This window comes from Lontra canadensis, unplaced genomic scaffold (genome assembly GCF_010015895.1).
Source record: "Lontra canadensis isolate GAN:19392208 unplaced genomic scaffold, GSC_riverotter_1.0 scaffold1, whole genome shotgun sequence".
NCBI lineage: Eukaryota > Metazoa > Chordata > Mammalia > Carnivora > Mustelidae > Lontra > Lontra canadensis.
Window position 1 is genome coordinate 4,733,092 of NW_022630995.1, and position 18,253 is coordinate 4,751,344.

Consider the following 18,253-nt stretch of genomic DNA (forward strand, 5'->3'; position numbering starts at 1 on the left):
TTCCTGTGCTGGTTATATCAGCAGATCAATAGCCCAACGCCTGGAGGAACCAAACTTTCTACCCTTGTCCTCCATCAACCTGTGCATGTCGGCTGGGTTGATGAGTGGCGGCCGCACCTCCGGGCACTGCACCCTCACCTGCCAAGTGTCAAAGACTAGTTTTAAAATCTCCCATTAATGGAGAATTCTTTCTCCTGAGGCTTCCTTCTTGTGAAGGGATAGCAACACACAATTCTAATGCTTTCTTATCCTTGGGAAGGTGGCATGATTTCTCTAACTGGTAAATTTTTTTTAAAGATTTTATTTATTTTAGAAAGAGAGAGAGAATGGGAGAGAGAGGGAGAGAACGAGAGGGGAGAGGTCAGAGGGAGAAGCAGACTCCCTGCGGAGCAGGGAGCCCAATGTGGGACTCGATCCCAGGACTCCAGGATCATGACTTAAGCCGAAGGCAGTTGCTTAACCAAATGAGCCACCCAGGCTTCCCTCTAACCGGTAAATTTAAAAGAGTAAGTGTGAGTGCTTAACTTGGTTTTGGCTCCCTTCCTCTTCTAGGAAGCCAACCTTTCAACCAAAAGCATATAAGTTTTCCTCTGTTTCTCCCAACAGTAATTCTCACCTGAGCAGCCTTCCTGTGTGGGAAAGCTGCTTCAATAAAATCTGCCTGTGAAGGCGTAAGCCTGCTGGAATCTGGGGGTTCAGAATCAGTGAGCCCATTTGGTCCAGAAAAATCAAAGTCATATCCGCCACCTCAGCCTCCCTGATTAAACAATAAAAAGGTGATGTTTTTATGTCTATATTTATTATTTGCTCATTTCTCAACTAGTTGAGAACTTGAGGGGAGAGAGGAGCTATCTGTGAGGTTCTTTCAAGCACCAAAAGCTTAGCAGACTTGCATGAAGATCTCGTTGGCCACAATTAGGCCATGAACTCACTCCGAAACCAATCCTGGCAGGGGGACTATATACTTCCTAAGTCGCTTACACCTAGGATTTACACTAGTCTTGTGGGGACGGGGTGGCGACTGGGAAAAAATTGGGATTTTTGCCAATAGGGAAAAAGAGAAAAGGGGCTAGGAAGCAAGCAACCTAGCATCCGCTACTACATGACCTGGGGACAGAACTCGTATCTTCCAGCCCATGGAAGCTGATCAGCAAATATCTGGAACCCAGTGGGATCACTCCTAGTACATCTACTGATGCAGTTAAGAGAAGAAGAGGTTTCTTCCTGCCACTAATTTCAGGTTAGGGATCCTTCTGTTTCTGTTCTCTCAACTCTTAGACCGACTTCCTTCTGGATGACAGGGAAATTCAGTATAGTCAGAGAACCAAAGAATAAGTACCTATTTCTGTTAATAATTTTCTCTTGCTTGCACTTAGAGTCATTTCAGGAATGTGAGGTATAAGGAACTACAAAATCTGCTCTCCAGGGTAGACACCCTCCTATCCCAACCCCTCCCCCACCATTCAATTTCCCTTTGGAAGAAAGGAATGACATAAATTTAATAAATAACTGATCTTGGGAGCTGTCAGGAAAGAACTCACAGGTCATGGCCCCAACTCAAGGGTCTCCTGGGCATAACAATGAACTTTCTTACTGTGAAAGCTTTTCCCTTTCCTCCACCCTTTCATTTAGTTTATAAACTCTGGGGGCCTAAGAAATCATTGCTAAAAAAGAACTTTGCTGGCATACCAGAGGTGATGCACTTATTTTACATAAAACTGCTCAGATTTTTACAAAATTATCTTGTGCCATTTTTCTATTTAAGTGTCCCTTCCTCTCCCAGAAGCAAAATGCCATCCATATGAAATTTTTAAAGCCAACTTTTCTTTAGACATTTGCCATTCCAATACCAAAAAAATAAGCTGGCTTAACTCATGATTGTCATTTGATATTTATATGTATTCTTTTTCCTTAGTAAGCAGAGGGTTTTAAAAAGTAAGCAAACGATGACAAGATAATACCATAAGGTGTCATAAATGAGTGACAGTTCTTTCCTAGGAGATATGTACATATGCATACATAAATGTATTAAATAAACATGTATATGTATATATTTTGTAGTTATAAACAGACAAATGGAGAAAGAAAATCAAAATGAGGTATTAGGTTATAAGGTAATTTAGAGCAAAAATGATAAAAACTTAAAAAAAAAAAAAAGTGCAGAGAGTGTACACTCTGGCCAGAAAATTGAGATATATGATCACATCTAGCATAGTTTGAACAAATTAATATGGCTTCTAAGCTCAGCTGCATCTTCTATATTCAAAACAAAGCGTAAGAAATGTTTGTTAATTTAAAACATCTGTTCCTACCACAAGAATGTGAATAAGACTGAAAATGCATATGGATTATCCATCAATAAAAGTACAAAGTCTCTTATATTATTCCTCTCACACAATATTTTAGGAAGATAGAAATTCCCAGATAGGAAACTAGCATATCTGAATACAATGGACAGTTTATAAAAACCCATCAAGGCAAAAGATTCATCTGAGACACCAAGAGTCCAAGGCTCACCACCTAGCACCCAAGGGTTCAAAATCTCTCCTTTTCCTAAAGAAATGTATAGGGAGAAAGCCCTCACTGGGCCCTGGGGTCAGGAGGTTTTCTCTCCCTAACAGCTTCCTTAAGCAGAAATGCACAGCTCTCACCTTCAATGCATACAAGTAAGACCCCAAACTGGAAGTCATCTACACAGAGCCAACACTCTTATTTCTGGTGCTGACTGCCCCGTCTTGACTTGAATATCTCTAGTTAAAGGAAATTCATTGCAGTTCCCAGCACAGTGATGATGTGCTACCACTTTTCTGCAAAAAAACATCAAGTTTTTATCCCAGAAGAAGTACATTTTAATAAGACTAGCTTTCGTACTTAAAAACATATTATTTAGTATTTAAAAATAAATGAAGATGGACCAGAGGCACTTAAAAATGTTGAATTCTTGTTAAGCTAGAATAAAAAACAACAATATCCTACAATACCCAATAGTACTCTTAAGGGAAATTAAGGAATGGCTGCTTTTATTGCTTCCCTTCTGAGTGGATCCACCGGGGGCCAAGCATTCCCCCAATGGCTACAAAGTTCAGAGTGTTTAATAGTAGCCACTGGCCAAGAGTCACTACAAGTTTAGGGGGACTTTGAGCACTTAATAGGAGACGCTTCCAAATTTTCTTCCTTTCTCTTCTCCACAAAGTCTCTTGAGCATGTTGGTAAATACCAGCCCGAGTGCAAGTCTGAGGCATGTTCATGCCTACAGGGCTCTGTGTCTTGCGTTACAGTCGCAAATAAAAGAAAGTGATGTTAGAGCACACTAGCATTAAAGAGCGACTAGCGGAGAAGAGCTTGAATTATCTTCCTTTATCCTTCTTAGCCTTAATGAACAAGACCTACAGAGCAGACCCAAAGTTCTTGATGTTTCTCTGCCATAGTGTAAACAGCGGGTAACGCTCCAAGTGTATCCGACTTTGACACAACACCAAAAATATTTCGTAAAAATTTTACTAGATACAAGTCAAAAATCTCAATGAGATACTATCTATCTCATATCTGTTAAGACAGCTATTATCAAAAAGACAAGATAACAAGTGTTGACAAGGATGTGGGGAAAAGGGAACCCTTGTGGCACCGTTGGTGAGAATATAAATTGATACAACCAGTACGGAGCTTCCTCAAAAAATTTAAAATAGAACTACCTGATGAATTAAAATAATAATAATAATAATAATAATAATAACAACTTAAAAAAAAAAAAAAGAACTACCTGATGATCCCGCAATCCTATTTCTACGTAGATAGCCAAGGAAATGAAATCAGGATCTTGAAGAGATATCTTTACTCCTATGTTCATTTCAGCATTATTCATAACAGCCAACATATAGAAACAACCTACACAGCCATCAACCAGTGAACCAATAAAGAAAAGGTGGCATATATATCCCAAAAAGTACTATTTAGCCTTAAGTAGGTAGGAAATCCCTGCCATTTGCAACACCATGGGTGGGTCTGGAGAACATTACGCTGAGCGAAGTAAGTCAGATGCAGAAAGACAAGTACTGCACAATCTCATTTATATACTGAATCCAAACTAGTCAAACTCAGAGAGCAGAGGGGAGAAAGGTAGCGCCCAGGGGCTGGGGCAATTGTGCAAGTTAAACAAAATGAACAAATTCTGGAGATCTAATGTACAACAATATGACTATAGCGGATAATACTGTATTGCATAGTTGAAGTTTGTCAGGAGGATAGATACACAGATATATATCTTTCTATACATCTACATATATTTTCAAGTTTTTATTTAAATTCCAGTTAGTGAACCTATCGTGTAGTACTGGCTTCAGGTATAGAATTTAGTGATTCATCACTTACATATCACACCCAGTGCTCATGCTAGGAGGGTAGTAGAGAGTAAGTGTTCTTGCCACCACCAAAAAAGAAAGAAAATGGTAACTAAGTGAAGGTGATAGGTAAGTTAATAGTGTGATTGTGGTGATTTTTTTTCACAATATATACATATATCCTATCATTAAGTAGTACATCTGAAATACATATAATTTTCATTTGTCAATTATATTTCAACAAAGCTGAAAACAGATTTTTTAATGGAATACGTAAGACAGATGGCAAGCAAGGGCTCAGCTGTAACTCCCCTTTCCTTTCAAGAAAGCATATCAAGCAAAATGAGGAAAGTAGTATTGGCACTAAGATGACCTTAAAACTGTTCAAATTAAATAAACAAAGAACAACCTTGGGCACTATAACAAATTCCTTGTGACATTCTTCACAACTGCTAACAACACTATAGTGAAGCTTCACCTGGGGTGAGAACGACACACGAGACTGTAATTCAAACTTAAGTACTACAGGATATTGAGAATTTGAAAGCCCTAGAGCTGCATGGTAGAATACAGTAGTCGCAAGCCATTATGAGGCTATTTATATTTTTATTTTTTTAATTAATTTGCATTAAGAAAAAATTTAAATTAGTCCCCCAGTGCCACCAGCCACATTTGAAGTACTCCATAACCACATGTGGTTCATGGCCGCCATACTGGATAGTGTATCTGTGGAACATTTCCCACAGCACAGAAACGTCTACTGGATGGCACTCAGCTGAGGAATGTTGGAGAGGACCTAATGTTCTTGTTTTTAAATTTAGAAACTGAAAGCTCATTTCATTCAAGTCACTTACCCAATGCCACATAGCTAGTAATTACAGAGCCAGGACAAAAAAGACAACTAGACTATCACTCAGTCATTTCCACTCTGACATTTTTTGTCACCTAGATGATGTGAGTGCCAGTTTCTTGCCAACTGCAGGTCTGGGTTCTTTCGCAAGCATGCTCTCCGTTAATCCTCCCATCAACCCTGTGAGAATTATAATCCTCATTATATAGAAGATGAAATTAGACTCAGCTATATAAAATATCATACTTGAGGCCACACAGCAGGTATGTGGCAGTATCAGGATTCAAACTCCAAAGCCTAGATCTTTCTATTGTGCCATATGGTATAGTAGTGAAGCAAACACTCCACATTTTTAATAATCCCTGAATTTATTTTCTTTCTTTCAAATGTGTTAAAATTTAGTGTCTCATAATTTACTTTGTCAGCATTTGTGAGCAAAAGCATTCCAAGTTGGAAAATGTCAACACTTAACATTTTTGATCTACGGAAAAGGAATAGCTTTGTGCAACTCTTCCAATCACAAACGCTTATAGCAACGATAACAGCACTTAACCTTTGCTGCATGTTGTAGGTCACAAGCACAGAGCTAAGTGCTTCATGTGATCTCCTCTAGCTTTTACAACAACCTTGGGAAGTAAATAGTTCATCTCCATTCTACAGATGTAAAAACTGAGGTTAAGAGTCCAGCGATCTACCTCTAGGGAAAAACCTAATAAAGGAGATTTACTTGTGGTGATGCCAAAAGAAAGTTAAATTCTTTTTATTCAATATAGTGAAAATATTGAAATGAAAAATTTATTTTTCTCCTCACACTCAAGGCCCTGTCACAGTTAGACATACGAACTAGGTTGTTTCCTCCTTGTAGACTCTTGATTGAACATGGTCATGCTCTCGCTTTCACCAGGGCTGACTTTAGAGAAAGTCCTGAGAGTGCAGGGGCATAAGGGTACTGGGGGCTAAGAAACATAACCCAAACTAGATTTTTCAGTGTCTCTTAAGGTATAGGACCTTCCTGGGTATTCTGACTCCCTTCTGTTAATTTTTGGCCTGAGGAATGGAAAAAAGAGGAAAGTAGGGAAGACAGTGTTAAAGAGAAGAGAGACCGCGGAATCAGTACATAACTGAGAGATGGCTACACAGGGCTTAGGACCAAATCACAAGTCCACACAGCTGTCAAAGTTGGTAGACACAACACATTGTTGGGTGTGTGTGTGTGTGTGTGTGTGTGTGTGCAAAATACAGCATATACAGATTTTTAAGATGGAACAACCGCCTCCAAATATTTCCTGTATCATGCGATAGATCTAGTACACACCAGGGTAGGAGAGCCTTAGCTACACGGGCAGGGGTTAGCTAGGGACAGCTGGCTTTTGCAGGAGGTCAGGACAGAGACTGGCAGAGACAGCTGCATGGCAGGTGCAGCACGGAGGGGGCGGGCATGTAGAGGTGAAGGTGAAATAGGCCAGTTGTGTTCAGAGACAACAGGCAGACCGGCTTGGCTGAGAGAACCGGGTTTGAACGCTCTCCCCTTCTCGCACTGACCACCTGTATAATTTTTAGACAAGTGACAAGAGCCTCAGTTTCCTTATCTGTAAAGACAACACCTACTTGTTGGGACTGTCGACATAGTAGGTGCTTAATAACGGCTCCCTTCCTCCTGTCGTTCTTCTTGGTTGGTAAAGAGATTTTGCTGTGGTGGAAAAGCCCATGCCAGGCATGGCACCTGGGTGTCCCCCCCCCACATTATCTGCTTTGCTCTACAAAAGCCCCTCAGGAGAGGCTTTATTTATCCCCCTCTCACACAGGACGTCTAAGTTCATGTAACTGGCTCTAGGTCACGGAGCCGGTCGGCAGTGGAGGAGGAAGAATCCAAACTCGGTCTGCCGGTGGCAAGCATCACGAATGCTCCACCGCACCTGACAGCCTCCCAGGCAGCGAGGGATGAGACCGGAGAAGCATCAGGGGGAGAATCCTCACAAGACGGGCTGAGAGTTAGCAGCGAGCAGCCAGGACCCAGATCCATGTCCTCATGTGCTACATAGATTTTATGGGATTCTTCTGGGTAAAGCTGAGGCTTTGCTATTTCCAAATGGACCCACTCTCTGCTTCTGGTTACTCGCCTGAGAAATGGATTAAATTCAAGAACTTCACATCCCTTGCCCCAGCTTTCTCACCTAGGATATGGAGAATTTGGACTACGTGATCTCAGAAGTCACATCCAGCTCTGAACTGTGTGTGGGTAGAATTTGGGTTTAGAACAGGGACATCCCACCACCACCCTCAGAGCCAATCCCCCACCCCACCCCCCATGAAGCCTCTTACCCCCACAGAAACCCTCTCACCTAAAGGGTTGTTTAATCAGAAAATTGCAGAATAGTGTCTAAATGTTCTTAAATTCTCTATTTTAATTCCCAAAATACAAAAACATACATTCATTCAATTTCATTCGATGCCTTTCTCTAAGACCAGATCAGATGGAGAGAGAACAGCAATTAATTACACACACAATTAACTACGTCCACAATGTATCATCTACGATTTCCAGTTTGAAGTTCCTTAAAATGGAAAAAAAAAAAAACAACTTAAAACGGTTGCAAATAAATCCAATTGCAGAATCTCCCTGGATGTCCGTGTTTTCCCCAATCTTTTATAGTTGTTTCTCTTACACTTAATTTGACAGCAAATTTTTAGTGACTCACCTCTGCGGAGTCTTTTTAAAGTATTCACCATAGTTTCCTTAGAAACAAGAACGTTATTTCTTTTCACATTCACATTTCGGCAGTTTAATTAAACTATAAGTCAGATTTTGTCATCCCTCTGCGGCAGCTCCTCCAGGGGCGATACACCTTCCTGAGAGGACAAGCTCAAGTGCATACAGGGCTCCTGCCCACCTCTCTGACCTCATCCTGCCCCTGCATCTTGACCGCAGCCGCTGACGGACCTCTGTGAACCTCTTCAAACGGCCAGGCGAGCTCCCGCTTTGGGCTTTACCGTTGCTCTTCCCCTTCTGTGGAATTCTATTTCCCTGGACATCCAGGCTGACTAGCGCTGAGAATGGCCACTTTCAGGTCTTTGCTCAAATGTCACCTTCTCGGGGAGGCCGTCCCTATCACCCTATTTGCAGGAGCCCCTCTCCTCCTCTAGTTGGCGTCCCCCATCTCCCCACCCCACCCCCATTGTTTTCCTCCCTAGGGCCCGCCTGACATTCTCTATATTTTGCTCATTAGAATTCAAGCTTCATGAGGGCAAGGATTTTGTCTGTCTGTTCACTGGTGCATTCCCAGTGCCTAGAATTCCACAGCTGTTACTCAATAACCTTTGTTCTTGTAATAAATGTATTGTCTTTCTGACTGAATTGCAGAATTACAATAGTAAGTACATTGGGCTTGAGGAGGTTTGGGAACACACACGGCTGAGTCTTGGTAAGCAAAGAAGTCAACTGGTGGGCATGAGGAGTGCCCTGGGGCACTATCGCACAGCCTACAAGCCCCCAGCAGCCATAGCCCCGGAAGGAGCCAGGACATGGAACCAAGGACAGCAAAGGTCACCTATTAAGTGCAAACTGACCACACAGTCTCTCCTTGAACTGGATGTCGTTGCCCTCTCCGAGTCCTTGATGCTTTTGTGTTCAAGTGCACAATAACGCAGAGCAACATCAAATATAGAAAACAGGCTGGCTGGCCACTTTCCTTCAGATACGGGGGGAACAATGGAAAGAAAACAGGTTGGCTTGTTGTGCTCTATCCCTTAATGGTTGATTTACCTTTAGCAAATCCCTTAAAATCTCTCTCATCCTGGTTCTGCATTAAAAGGGGGAGAGTATAAAATAATACGTGGTCTGCTTATTCCACTCATCTACTGTGTCAGCTAGATGAATAGCTACGAAAATATATTTAAAAATCATGAGGCACTGTATACAGTAAGCCATTCTCCTTGTATTCACATGGATAGCTGACTTGACTATAACATCTACTACAGTTCCCGAAAACTGGTGATTTTATAACACTTTGATTTTTAAATGATTCCGAAAACGTATTAAAGAAACACAAGGAAAAGTAGGCTTTGAAGGGCATGGAGTGAGAAAGTAAAGGAAAATGGCCTTCTCCTGATTCTTTAATGGAAAATTATGAGAGAAAAAAAAACCATAAATCTCCAGAGCGGGAGCTATAGTACATAAAGTTCAGAATCAAGAATATTACTGTGAACTTCTACAATTATCCAGACTGTAGGATAGTTCAGATACTTCTCCTCTATCTGACGATCCCAAGGATAATCCAAGATGACTTGTTAATTCACACACGTCAGTAGCAGGCTGTGATGTAAATGGCCAAACCCTCCCCAACCATTTCAGTCCTGTTTTTCGTATAGCATTTATAAAACCAAAATAAAAAAGTGGTGAAGAATGACTTGCCACACCATTTATTAGAGTTGATGAAGTGTAGACCGTCCTTTCAATAAGGCTCTAACACACTGCTATGCACCACAGTACATTATTAATGAAAAGAAACGCATGAGGCTTGCATCAGCTTTTCCCCCAAGTCATGAGGACATTAAATTCAAAATCAACTCTACCCTAAATGGCAAAAGTTCAGAGATAAAATGTTAAGTTGCTGGTTATTTACAAAAACTTAAAGTCATAATTCAAAGCCACAGTCAGGAATCCTCCATATTGTACTCCATTTAATATCTGTACTTTTGCTGGTGGGGGGGGGGCTCAAAGAAAGAAGCAAATGCAACGGGAAGATAAACAAAGTTGTGCCCCAGTTCATATCTGACAGGAGAATGGGATCTAATTTTCTTTCTGATCCAAAGAACACAAAGCCATGAAATGCAAATTGTGTTGGGTGTTTGAGCTTCTTCTCCAATACCTGAGTATTCAAATGGAACTAATTCACTCTGGAAAAGGTATTAAGTAATTGAGCATGATTGTGCCAAAATGAGGGATAATCCTCAAACTGTGAAGGAAAAATAAACACATTTTTACAATGATAGGGTCACCTCACTCACTCAGCAACCCCAATCCAGCATTTTACATTTGAAAGAAATAAAGCAAATATAGGAAGGATGACCTACCGCCAACAAGGAACCCTGATAGACACAAGCACCTGTAGGGAAAAACAAAACAAGAATTAAAAGGAATGCAAAATAGACCAGCAGGCACTGCCCCAGCAGACTTGGGCTAAAACTCCATCTACATGCATCAGTCTGCAAATTGTGCTTTTTCCAAAATCTGAAAACTCGAACATTCTGCCCCTTCGGGAAATAACCCCATACAACACACAACACTTCTTGGACACGCACGAGGGAAAGCATCATTAAAACTTACTATTTGAATTTTAAAATAAATGTATTTATAATGGCATGCTGTGTGTGCAATGTGTATTTTTCTATGTGATAAATCAGCAAGGCCTCATCTAGTTCTGATTTATTTATCCCGGCTTCTCTGCCACTCTTTGTTTACACAAATCCTCCATTCCGACCCAAGAGGCCAACTTGGGATCTGGTGGTCAGACTTTCATATCTCCATCCCTTTGCTTATTTTTTTTTTTTTTTTCTGGAGACACACTGGGTCTATTCAAGTTCCTTAAATTTGATCCCATCTCCTTCATGAACTTTTCCAGCCCCACAGCATTATGCTCTTTCCCCTTTGCCTTCATAGCACTCCTTGCCTACATCATCCATTCATTCTTGTAAACTTCCTTGCAACACTGTTGCTAAGCCTGTGAAACTGTTGCTTCTACCCCACTGCCGCATCTACACAGACTCTTGGCAGAGGGACTGCTTCTCCTCCTTTGGCTTCCCTAACTCTTCGCCTAGTAGGCAGCTGCTTAGGTATCGGGGTAATTACCTATTTCTCGCCTTTCACACAATATATTCCTCATTAGGGATGTTACATTTAACAGAGAGACATGCAGACTGTAGTTACTTGGAAAGAACTCTTCTCTTGGGCTCTTGAACTCCAATACCCTTTTCACCTTCTTTTCACTCAATATTTCTTTCTAATAGACTGGTTATGAATTGATACATCTTTACATTTTCCATTCAGTAAGCATCAAATAAAAAACAGCAGAAATTTCTTAGAAATGGAAAAGAAGGTTAAATGTGAATGGAACAGCCTATATTTTCTGAATCATAAAATAAATCTTTCCAAGTGTTATATCTGAAAACAATGTAAAATTGCAATCTTAATTTTAAAAAACAAATTCATTCTCAACCAATCTTTGAACAGCACAACAGGTTTGTTTTTTTTTTTTTTGTTTTTTTGTGTGTGTGGTTTTTTTTTTTTTTTGTTTTTTTTTTGGTTTGTTTTGCTTTTACCTAGAAACATGTGGGTAGTGTGCTAGCAGCTACTCTCTCAAACTGAACCTACAAAACAGATTGGAATAGCATACACACACCGCAGCAGAAACACATCCTGACAACAGGCCACACTTGGTGTCCAAAGACGGAAGGACACATTTTACTATAGTGCTTCGCTTCCAACAGATCATTCGTGAAGTCTTAAAAATAATAACTTCTTGGGAAGGGACCGGTCTGCCTCATCCACCAATAATGGAATCTGGAACAATCTTCAAAGAAATGAGATGACTATTTACACTTGTGATCTGAATCAAAGATCTCTATGAGCAAATTTATTAGAATGACTTTTGTGCCCTTGACATTCAACAAGAATAACTTGAGATAAAACCTTAGGAGAAAATTTCTCTTCATTCACACATGTCTCTTTGAGAAATACTTAGTATTCCAGTCTATGGTATGTCATAAGAGAAATATGTATGTATATATAAATGTATACAATATTCATTATATATGTATATACATAAAATAGTCCTATAAAGATCAAATTGATATATATCGACAAAATTCAATTTCTACATTACTTAAATGGACATATTTAATTCTTTCTGACGTTTAAAAAATAAACATAAAGAGCATCACTGAAGTACAATTTAACAAAGCTGAAACTCTAGAATAAACAAACAAAATTCAACCTTTAGAATAAGACCATCCTCAAATCATTTTACTGGCCCCCTACCTAGCACTGCCTTCCAAAAGCCAATTAACTTTTCAAAGCTCCAAAAGGAATGAAGTCGCTTAAGAAATATCCAACTACCCACATCAAAACGCATTCCAGGGAAGTGGGACAGATGTTACAAACCCACAGGAACATGATAACAAGCAACATCGAGTGTGGTACCACACTCGGCTGGGCCAAGCCTCTGCAAGAGACTCCAGTCAAAACGGTGTGCAACTGTGGAGAGATCCCATCATTAGGAGAAGGAAATAACTCAATCTGTGTCGCTCTAGGATGTACAATTCCAAGAGAAATAAGCTTTGCCTTCTGTGGGCTTTCCTAAAACGGAACAGCTCTCCCCGGAAGGCAGCTGCATGAATGTCTCCACTCGCACGGCTTCCAAAACCTCGCTTTTACTCCCTCGAGAAAACAGAGCATTCCAGTGTGATGCCCAGGGCCATCACACATTCATCTCCCCCCAGTGCCAGCTGCCGTCCTCCAAAGCGAGCATATTTCTCCCGCAGCAGCACACGCCCCACGCCCACTGGCACACACTGCTAGGAGGTCATTGGCAGGGGGGCTGGGTGCGGCTTCTGGGCCTGCACCAGAGCAGAGGCCTTTTCTCCAAGTGATCCACTCCCATAACGTGGAAACAAAGTTCCTCTCCCCACTCATTGCTTTTTTTCTAAAGGAGGGCAGTTCTAGGAGAGGCTGAGATTGATGCCTTTATTTGCGCTTTCAAGGAAACTCCAGCTCAAGGGGAGTTCTGACAGATGGTGAGGGTCCGGGAAGAGAAAGCGGGCTTCTTCAAGAGAAAACTGGAAAAATAAGAGACAACAGAAGCTAGAAGCCTCTAACCCAAGAACTTCGCCGGTTTTAAGGCGCAGAATACAACTGAGATACTACGTAATTTAAATTCCAGCTCTCTGTGAAAAAAACACGGAAAGTTTTGCAGGGATCAAGTGATCCCATCCAGCGGGGAGAAGGAAGCCGGGATCCTCAGCTCTTCCTGCGTGTGGCCAACCGCAGTCTTGCGGGTCACATGGGCCAAAGGTTACTTCCTATTCATTGAACTAAGTAAGTGTTTATTTTAAAGCTCCTTTTCACATTCTCACATGCTCCTTTATGAGATATTTGGATGAAATCTCAAGTTTTCAGAGAAAATGTGAACTCTAATTTGCACGAGTTCTCACTTCCAGAAACTCTTCACTACAGAAATCATACCTGGTAAAAGGAGTCAATTAGAAAAGTTAAATCCAAGAGCCTCAAAACATCAGGTGGAGTGGGATATATGGCCAAAGATACAGAGAGATTCAGAGAGCACGGTATAACATAAGTATGACTCATCGTGAACAAACAGCCACGAGTTAGCATTTAAATGTTCACGCTTTATGTTGTGTTCTAATTCAGCATATGGCGTCTACACCATGGAACAGTTAAAATAGAATCGTTTTCTGGATGGACAGGACAGCTCCTGTCCAGATTATTGTAAACCAGGATTCAGATCAATTAACAGAGTAGTTACAATGAAAACGGGCCAAGTGATTCTGAACTATTGTAAGATTTGGCACACAACCGCGACTTCGCCATGTGGTGTTCTCCTCCCTTCTCCTGAGCCATGTGCTGGAGGGTACTTAGGACTACTTGTGTCTGAGTGAAATTGAGGGATATTGCCACTTGAGCCCATAACCGTGAATACAGATGGCTCTGGTGTCACTGAACAATGTATGCAGGAGCTAATCCCGAGAGGAGAACAGAAATGGACAATACACCTCTTCATTTTCACTAGCAGGTAGTTACAAAAGCCAAAAGTGCAAGTGTTCAATATTGGGAAACCCACCAAGGACCAGTGTTTACATACCCCTACTTCTACTTTACTGATATTAACAGTTACTGGGTGTGCAAACTTCTTCAGGGCAGGTAGTATGTGGTCCCCCTACCAGACATAACCACACACATAAGCGCTCAATAAAGACTTGTGGAATGGAAGAATGAAGAGAGAGGCTATTTTCGCCAGCCAATGTCTTCTCTTTACTCACCTTGGTTTTTCAAGATTAAATCTTACACAGAAGGAACTCTCCAGCCGAGAGTAGAACCAAATATGCAGATCCACCCATAAATAAAACACACTGTCTACCAAATGATCTTTCCCAACGTATTCGGTTATTGGCATTCATTTCTAGGAAAAGTCTGGAAGACTGTGGGATTGACTAAGCCACATGAAGAGTTACAGGACACAGACTAGAACTCAATTCTCTCAACGTCCAGTTCAATAATCTTTTCCTATCTCCAAGGCCCATGTTCTACCTAGTGTGACTTCACAGGATTTCCACAGGTGAACACAATTCAGAAACTGCTTCTCCAGAAAATGTCATGGCAAAGCTGGTCTGATTTAGAAACCAGTCACCTTTGCTAGAAGTTTCCCTGTGCTTCTTGATTTCATTAAGTTGTCAGATCATAGCGGATTGTCATCTCGGCAGTGTAAGACAGTATAAAAGAACACTGCCAATGATTTGCTTGTAAAAATTCATTTTTCTTTTAATAACTGACATAAAATTCAGAGCCAGAAAGTTGCAACAGACCACAGATTGGGCAGTAAATGTTGATCTGTTTTCCCTGTGCTGGATGATTAGCAAAAGCATCTTACAGCTATTGCCTCGCCAGCCGACTTCTACATTTGGCAAATGACAGAACCACAGGCCAGAGAAGTTAGGTGGTTCATTCAAGGTCATACGGCAGTTTGTCATCGAGGCCAGTGTAAGCTTAATTCAAAAGACTGATTAGGCAATGCTCATTCACATGACGAGTATTTTCTGAACACCTAGTGTATACTCACAGGTGATGCGGAGATAAATAAGAATAATTAAGAGCCATCCTATGCCCTCAGTGAGCACACAGCTACCTGAGGAAGACGCAAACTGCACCGTTATCCATGTAATTGTAGAATTCTTTACTGGTGTTCTAGAAGGATGTATGAGATGCTCTCTGAGCACTAAGAAGAAAACACAAATTCTGCCATGGCTTGGTGAGCAAAAGTATCAAAGTGTATGTCACACTATGAGAAGCACACATGTAAATGCTTCTTTTCCAGTTTTAAAAATCATTGCCAAGACTAATTAAAAAAAAGCTTGAGGAAATCTGTAAGATCCTTCAGCTTTCCAGCCTTGACTTCAGTGCCCTTATTTTGAAGAGAAAAAGAAAATCTTGACAGAACCAAATCAAAGTTCTCATCAGATGACAGCTGATTTTTTTTGGCTATGTGCCTGATATCACTTAATTAAATTAATTAAATTAAATTTAATTAATTTAATTTAATTTAATTTAATTTATTAAATTAAATGAGATAATGCATGTAAAGTGCTTGGCATAGTAGGAACCAAATAACATGTGCTCAATAAATGTCCACATTCATTCACTCATTACTAGACAAGGACCATTCCAAGTTGGATGGAAACTCTCAGACATCTCTCAGTTCAATTTGTGAAATGATTCTAGAATGCCCTGAAGGTGGGATGAAACCATAAGCAGCAAAGTTTCCAAAGAATCTTTGGAGGAATAGCGCCCCTGGTGTCCTGCCCTCCTCTCCTACCAAAAGAATTTGCAAGTTCTTTAACTTTGCCCATTGTACCAACCAGTCTTCCAAAGAGCGAACCCTGCAGGTTCTTAATAATAATGGATTCTGTGATTTCAAGAGATTTGGTTCTGAAAAACTGCATCATTTCAGTTGCCCCCCTGCTGAGCTCTCTGGGAGAGAAAGCACGTTTTCTGCGTTGCTGGGATGATTCTAAATAAGAAACTGCCACCACCAAGCGAAAACATGTTTCTAAGTCTCAAAATCAGAGTCAGGTGGCCTGAGTTAACTCTCCCATCTGATGTATCATTATAATTAAGCCCTGTAAGTTTTATTTTTTCCAGTATGCACGCACAGGCACACATACAATACAGACATACTTCTACAGGTCAGGACCCCTTTGGAGAAGGCTGCACAGGCCCCAGACGTGCTTCTCCTGGGGAACGAACTTGACACACCTCCCGGGAGAGTGCGGGCAGGCGGAACCTTTACCCACCGCAAAGTCCCCCGCACTCTGCGCGGACTTCCGAGGCCAGGCCGCTTTCTCCAGGGAAACCAGCACGGAAAAGGCAGCTGCTCTGAAGGCTGGAGGTCGACCCAAGGCAGGGCTTTGTCCTCTGCCTGGCCTCCCGCCGCCCCCAGCCCGGCGCCCCGGCTCTGCACCTTCAAGCCGCGCCCACCCCGCAGCAGGGAGAAGGCGCCGCGCCCCGCCCCACCTCGGCCGCGGCTCTGATTTGCGGCGGAGCAGGTGAACCCCTCGGCCCGCAGCTGCATGAATAATGAATGGAGTCGGGAGGGGAAGCCGAGGGCCCCGCGCGGTGGATTCAGCCCTCTTCCTCCCGGCCCGCCGGCTCCCTTCCCCCTCTCCAAGCACTCGCTAAAGGACTTGGCCGACTCCTAGGAGCAGGTGGAGGCTCACAGCGCCGCGCTTGCCGGGGCCCGCCATCCCCTGACCACCCCCCCCCCCCGCCCCAAACTCTTAGTTTACTCATTGATTCATTTGTCCCAACCCAGACTGCTTTTGCGATCATGGCGACAGTTCCCTCCGACTCCTTTCTCTCCCCCAGCTCGGGGTTTTACACGCAGGCTGGAGCCCTGGAGGAAAACCGGGAGTAGGGCGAAGTAAGAGAACGAAGCTAAACTCCTATTAATCACTTTTTTTCCCCCCTAAGGAAGCAGGCGGGCTCGTGCCTCTCCGTCGTGGAGAGGCGCCTCTCCAGGCAGGTCTACGTCCAGAGCGCACTCCAGCCACCTGGTCACACAATCGTTACTGGACTTTACAGGGACACTTACTGGGGCGAGGAGGAAGGGAGCGTGGCGAGGGTTTTAAGGCGCCGGATTTTACGTTTCCCAGGAGCGGGGGTATTTTTACTCAGGTAAGAGCCACCGTTCGCTCCTCGCCGACGCTTCACGTAGTTGCTTTCCGCTGGGTGCAGCGGGAAGTGGGGAAAAGAGAATCCAATCTCGGGGACGCCGCCGCCACTGACCCCCCACCCACCCCAATGCACTCAGGGCCGGAGGGGGGCGGGAGGGACCAGCTTGTGACCGAATGCAAAACAATCAGGAGCAGGAGCCGCAGAAAGAGCCACTCCACGCTGCACTCCCACCCACCCACCCCGACCCCAACCCCCAAAAAACTTCCCCCCGACCCCACAGTACCGTAAACCCGCTTGGCTTTTTTAACAGAATCACGATCTCTCTCGCTCGCACACACACACGCGCGCGCACGGTGGCGGGGAGGGGGCATCGCGCTCTCACCTTCGGAATGCTGAGGCAATGCTGCAAATCCCGCCAGTGCGAGGGCCACCCCGAGCCACACTTCGAAGGCACCCATTGCCGCTGCGCCTCCCGCGCCGCTGGGGCGCAGCCTTCAGCATCCACGAAGCCGCTGTCGCCGGGAACGCGGGCTCCGGCGCGCTCGGAGCGGCGGCGCGCGGGCGGCTGCCTCCGGGGAAACGCAGCGCCGGCCCGGCCGGGGGGACACTCTCCGGCAGCTCCGGGGCGCCGGGCGGGGGATTCGGTCCACGCGCAGCGGAGGGCGCGCGGCTCCCCGGAGAAGCAGGTCCCCGATGTGGGCTGAGCTCGGGGGCACCGAAGAGGCGGCCAAGCGCGGTCTCCGCGGCGGACTCTCCCGAAAGTTCCCGTCGCCGCCGACCCGACCTCCCCGCGCTCAGACCGGACCTCCGGGCTCCCGGGTGCCGCCGCGGAGACGCCGCGCAGGTCGGTCGGGAGCGGCTTTTCAAAGTTCGCGTGACACCCCGTCGGCGCCGCGTCGGCTAAGAGGGTCGCCAGGGGCCCCGACGACCCGCCCACCCCGTGGCAGCGCCCGCGGCCGCTCGAGGGAAACTTTGCGCGGCGCCGCGGCAGCTCCCGGACTCGGCGGCGCCGCCTCGGGCTGCCCGCGAGCCTCCGCCGCGAGAACCGGCGCGGGGGGCGCTGCTGCCACTTTCTCGCCTCCGCCCGCTCCCGGCGAGGAGGGC

At 43.9% G+C, this 18,253-nt stretch overlaps 1 protein-coding gene across 1 annotated transcript in view; it reads right to left on the bottom strand.

Annotated features, from left to right (window-relative positions):
* FRAS1 (Fraser extracellular matrix complex subunit 1) overlaps positions 1 to 17,781 on the bottom strand; it is a 399,170-nt gene extending 381,389 nt beyond the window's left edge. The window contains exons 1-2 of the mRNA XM_032883154.1: positions 17,532 to 17,781; positions 10,261 to 10,292 (exon numbers count right to left, since the gene is read on the bottom strand). Of these exons, the coding sequence (XP_032739045.1) occupies positions 10,261 to 10,292; positions 17,532 to 17,607 (108 nt within the window). The 5' untranslated portion in view covers positions 17,608 to 17,781. The remainder of the gene's footprint in view (positions 1 to 10,260; positions 10,293 to 17,531) is intronic.
* Positions 17,782 to 18,253: the final 472 nt, after the last annotated feature.